Here is a 5,000-nt window from a genome sequence, read left to right as displayed (position 1 = left end):
TCTAGAAACATGTTTTCCCTTTGTCGTTATGTGGTTTTGTGTGTAGATGGGTGAGAAAAAAACAAATATATTTTATCCATGTTGAATTCAGGCTGTAACACAACAAAATGTGGAATAAGTCCAGGGTTATGAATACTTTCTGAAGGCCACAGTATATCTGTATATCATTGTCATATATAGAGATCAACTGATACAGCATACAGCTGAGCAGTACGGTATCTATGAATGCTCTTAAGGTGATTATAGATCAGCATACAGCTGAGCAGTATGGTATCTATGAATGCTCTTAAGATGATTATAGATCAGCATACAGCTGAGCAGTATGGTATCTATGAATGCTCTTAAGGTGATTATAGATCAGCATACAGCTGAGCAGTACGGTATCTATGAATGCTCTTAAGGTGATTATAGATCAGCATACAGCTGAGCAGTATGGTATCTATGAATGCTCTTAAGATGATTATAGATCAGCATACAGCTGAGCAGTATGGTATCTATGAATGCTCTTAAGGTGATTATAGATCAGCATACAGCTGAGCAGTACGGTATCTATGAATGCTCTCAAGGTGATTATAGATCAGCATACAGCTGAGCAGTACGGTATCTATGAATGCTCTTAAGATGATTATAGATCAGCATACAGCTGAGCAGTACGGTATCTATAAATGCTCTTAAGGTGATTACCCCTACTCTAATAAAGATGTCTTACTCAGTAAAATCTAAAGCTGCTAAGAGGGACTTGTATATATAAATATCAATATTGATTATTATTATTGCATAGGATAATAGCCATGCTATACACAATACACATACTCTAGCAATAGGGTTAGGATTGGGCGGAGTTCAGTTGCTTAGCTACCGAATGAAATTCATACAGATTTTTTTTAAATTCCCATTCTTTTTCAACACTTAAGTGCATCTTAGGAATGAATATCCTTCATATATCATTATATACGAAGGTGATATCATAAAGACATACATACAGAACATGTAAAATATAGGAATTCTCAATCAAAGTCAAAAGACGGGGGACATTGTAAAGCCCTCGTTAAAATGTAAACCAAATCTAATCTGATGAAATGTTAAACAAGTTACCAACTTATGAAATAGTATGCAGCAGAATGATGAACTGTACAGATTTACTGTCATACCAGATTACGATATCTGGCGATTTTTCTTTTACATTGCAAAGTCTTTAGATTCTCATAGTCAGCACAAATAAATAATGATTATCTATAAACATGAAGCCACTCTTAAAGTCAACAAAACCAGGCCAGCGTCTCAAAGGGCACCCTATTCCTCCCTATGGGAACCTATTCCTCCCTATGGAAACCTATTCCTTATATACTCTTAGAAAAAAGGGTTCCAAAAAGGTTCTTCGGCTGTCCACCATAGTAGAACTCTTTTTGGTTCCAGGTAGAACTCTTTTGGGATCCATGAACCAAAAGGGTTCTACCTCGAACCAAAAAGGGTTCTTCAAAGGGTTCTCCTACGGGGACAGGCAAATAACCCTTTTTAGGTTCTAGATAGCACCTTTTATTCTAAAAGTCTATCCCTCAAATTCATCCCCAAAATTATCCCATTATTCCCCTGTAATCATGTACTGATTTAGACCTGGGACACCAGGTGGGTGTAAATAATTATCATGTAGAACAGAAAACAAGCAGTGCTCCGGACCTCGTAGGGTCAGAATACCCCTGCCCTATACAGTAGGGTCAGAATACCCCTGCCCTATACAGTAGGGTCAGAATACCCCTGCCCTATACAGTAGGGTCAGAATACCCCTGCCCTATACAGTAGGGTCAGAATACCCCTGCCCTATACAGTAGGGTCAGAATACCCCTGCCCTATACAGTAGGGTCAGAATACCCCTGCCCTATACAGTAGGGTCAGAATACCCCTGCCCTATACAGTGCACTACCCTGTGGGCCCTGGTCAAGAGTAGATCACTATATAGGGACTAGGGTGCTATTTTGGATTTGAGACTCAGGCCCCTGGTCAAAAAGTAGTGCACTGTATATGGACTAGGGTGCCCTTTGAGACGGAGAGCAAAAAGTAAAGTCATGTCATGTCTACACCAAACAGAAGGTTAGAATACCTTGCATGCGTTACTTCAGAATTAGTAAAAAATAGAAAATGATAAGAATCTGATAAGAATAAATAATAAATAAATAAACAGCAACAATCAATAACTGCATGCAGCCACAATGGTTATAATGCTTCGTAGACACTTCGTAAACCATTCATAATGTTATGGGGATCACATTCATTGATCACCTTCTTCACCCCCATCACACGATAGACAGATAATCAAATCAGAAGGCATGCCTCATCATACAATAAAGACATTTACAGTAGCTCCTCTTCCTCCTCCTCTTCCTCCTCCTCATTAACACATTGCTATGGATCCCTCTCCTGGTTACCTTCATATGGTCAATACATGTATAATGTGTTATTATCTGTGGAAAGAAAAAGTGGAAGGAAGTTATTAGTGTGGTCTATTGTCCTTTGTTTGTACTGGCACCAGGGTTGGTCACGAATTCCATTTCCATTCAGTCAATTTAGTTTACTTCCTGGATTTATTTAAAATGGGTTTGACCCCACCCCTGGCAGTTACACACCACTTGCAGATTTCATGTCACGATATGTTTCTGTTATGTCTGTAGCATTGACAGGAAGATATACGATGACAAGTTATTGATAAAGTAGGTTAAACTTTTTAGCAATATTGATTTCCTGCACAACATGTGATTGACTATCTGTGGTGATTGACAGGTTACTGCTACATGAAGTAAATGACAACAACATGAACTTGGGGAAACAAAATGGCTGCCAGCTCATTTCCTTTCTCTGGGTTTTGACCAGACAACTCTGGCATTGACTTCAGAGAGGATAAATACTCACTAATAATGAGACATCAATCTGCTCAGTTTGTGTTCCTCTGACGAAGGTTCTTGTCTTTGTGGTTGTTGGTGGAGTTAGTTTTCCTGTAATAGGATACACACAGGCTGAGTTAGACTGGGTTACCGTCAAAACAAAGCTAATACACTGATAATACACCAGATTCCACCAGACATTGGTCAAAAACTTTACATCTACTTAGCAGTAAAAAAGGTTTGTAGAATATACTGTATGCATGACTTAAAGGCAATCTACCCCAGGGTTCCTGTCAAATCGGAACATTTGAATTGGAAGATCAATTTCAGTTTTACAAAATATAATTGAGCCCAACTCAGGTGTACAACAGTTTACCGAAACAGAAACACAAAAACACTAGAGCAAAACACCATACAGAGACCTAAACACTGGAGCAAAACACCATACAGAGACCTAAACACTGGAGCAAAACACCATACAGAGACCTAAACACTGGAGCAAAACACCACACAGAGACCTAAACACTGGAGCAAAACACCATACATAGACCTAAACACTGGAGCAAAACACCATACAGAGACCTAAACACTGGAGCAAAACACCACACAGAGACCTAAACACTAGAGCAAAACACCATACAGAGACCTAAACACTGGAGCAAAACACCATTCAGAGACCTAAACACTGGAGCAAAACACCATTCAGAGACCTAAACACTGGAGCAAAACACCATTCAGAGACCTAAACACTGGAGCAAAACACCACACAGAGACCTAAACACTGGAGCAAAACACCACACAGAGACCTAAACACTGGAGCAAAACACCATACAGAGACCTAAACACTGGAGCAAAACACCACACAGAGACCTAAACACTGGAGCAAAACACCACACAGAGACCTAAACACTGGAGCAAAACACCATACAGAGACCTAAACACTGGAGCAAAACACCACACAGAGACCTAAACACTGGAGCAAAACACCACACAGAGACCTAAACACTGGAGCAAAACACCACACAGAGACCTAAACACTGGAGCAAAACACCACACAGAGACCTAAACACTGGAGCAAAACACCACACAGAGACCTAAACACTGGAGCAAAACACCACACAGAGACCTAAACACTGGAGCAAAACACCATACAGAGACCTAAACACTGGAGCAAAACACCACACAGAGACCTAAACACTGGAGCAAAACACCATACATAGACCTAAACACTGGAGCAAAACACCATACAGAGACCTAAACACTGGAGCAAAACACCACACAGAGACCTAAACACTAGAGCAAAACACCATACAGAGACCTAAACACTGGAGCAAAACACCACACAGAGACCTAAACACTGGAGCAAAACACCACACAGAGATCTAAACACTGGAGCAAAACACCATACAGAGACCTAAACACTGGAGCAAAACACCATACATAGACCTAAACACTGGAGCAAAACACCATACATAGACCTAAACACTGGAGCAAAACACCATACATAGACCTAAACACTGGAGCAAAACACCACACAGAGACCTAAACACTGGAGCAAAACACCACACAGAGACCTAAACACCATACAGAGACCTAAACACTGGAGCAAAACACCATACAGAGACCTAAACACTGGAGCGAAACACCACACAGAGACCTAAACACTGGAGCAAAACACCATACAGACACCTAAACACTGGAGCAAAACACCACACAGAGACCTAAACACTGGAGCAAAACACCACACAGAGACCTAAACACCATACAGAGACCTAAACACTGGAGCAAAACACCATACAGAGACCTAAACACTGGAGCGAAACACCACACAGAGACCTAAACACTGGAGCAAAACACCACACAGAGACCTCTAAATCAAGAAATGATTATAACATGGATGCACTTACATTGGTCCAGCTGGTTCGTCATCTGATGCACAAAGGGAAAATATGAAGAAATGAAGACAAATGAAGACAACAACAAAAAATACTTTGTTTAAGATTATCAGCTGAAAATATCTTCTGAAAAAATGACAGGAAGAAAATGGTGCATGCTGGTGGTGAATTGTTTGGGTAGAAAGTACAGTATTCCTTAAAGAAGCAATGTGTTACAGTGGTAATATGA

At 40.2% G+C, this 5,000-nt stretch overlaps 1 protein-coding gene across 3 annotated transcripts in view; it reads right to left on the bottom strand.

Annotated features, from left to right (window-relative positions):
• Window positions 1-5,000, bottom strand: part of LOC129854925 (neuroplastin-like) — a 66,794-nt gene that overhangs the window by 1,729 nt on the left and 60,065 nt on the right. Inside the window, exons 6-8 of one of the 3 annotated variants that reach the window (XM_055922106.1) lie at window positions 4,784-4,805; window positions 2,905-2,987; window positions 1-2,459 (exon numbers count right to left, since the gene is read on the bottom strand). The exon at window positions 1-2,459 is cut by the window's left edge and continues 1,729 nt beyond it. In XM_055922106.1, the coding sequence (XP_055778081.1) occupies window positions 2,927-2,987; window positions 4,784-4,805 (83 nt within the window). In that variant the 3' untranslated portion in view covers window positions 1-2,459; window positions 2,905-2,926. Of the gene's footprint in view, window positions 2,460-2,904; window positions 2,988-4,783; window positions 4,806-4,827 lie in introns of those variants that run through there. The other 2 variants (XM_055922107.1, XM_055922108.1) reach the window with 2 other exon arrangements.

This window comes from Salvelinus fontinalis, chromosome 5 (assembly GCF_029448725.1).
Source record: "Salvelinus fontinalis isolate EN_2023a chromosome 5, ASM2944872v1, whole genome shotgun sequence".
NCBI classification, from domain to species: Eukaryota; Metazoa; Chordata; class Actinopteri; order Salmoniformes; family Salmonidae; genus Salvelinus; species Salvelinus fontinalis.
Note: the sequence above shows the minus strand (reverse complement) of the source record. Positions and strands in the feature narration are given on the sequence as shown.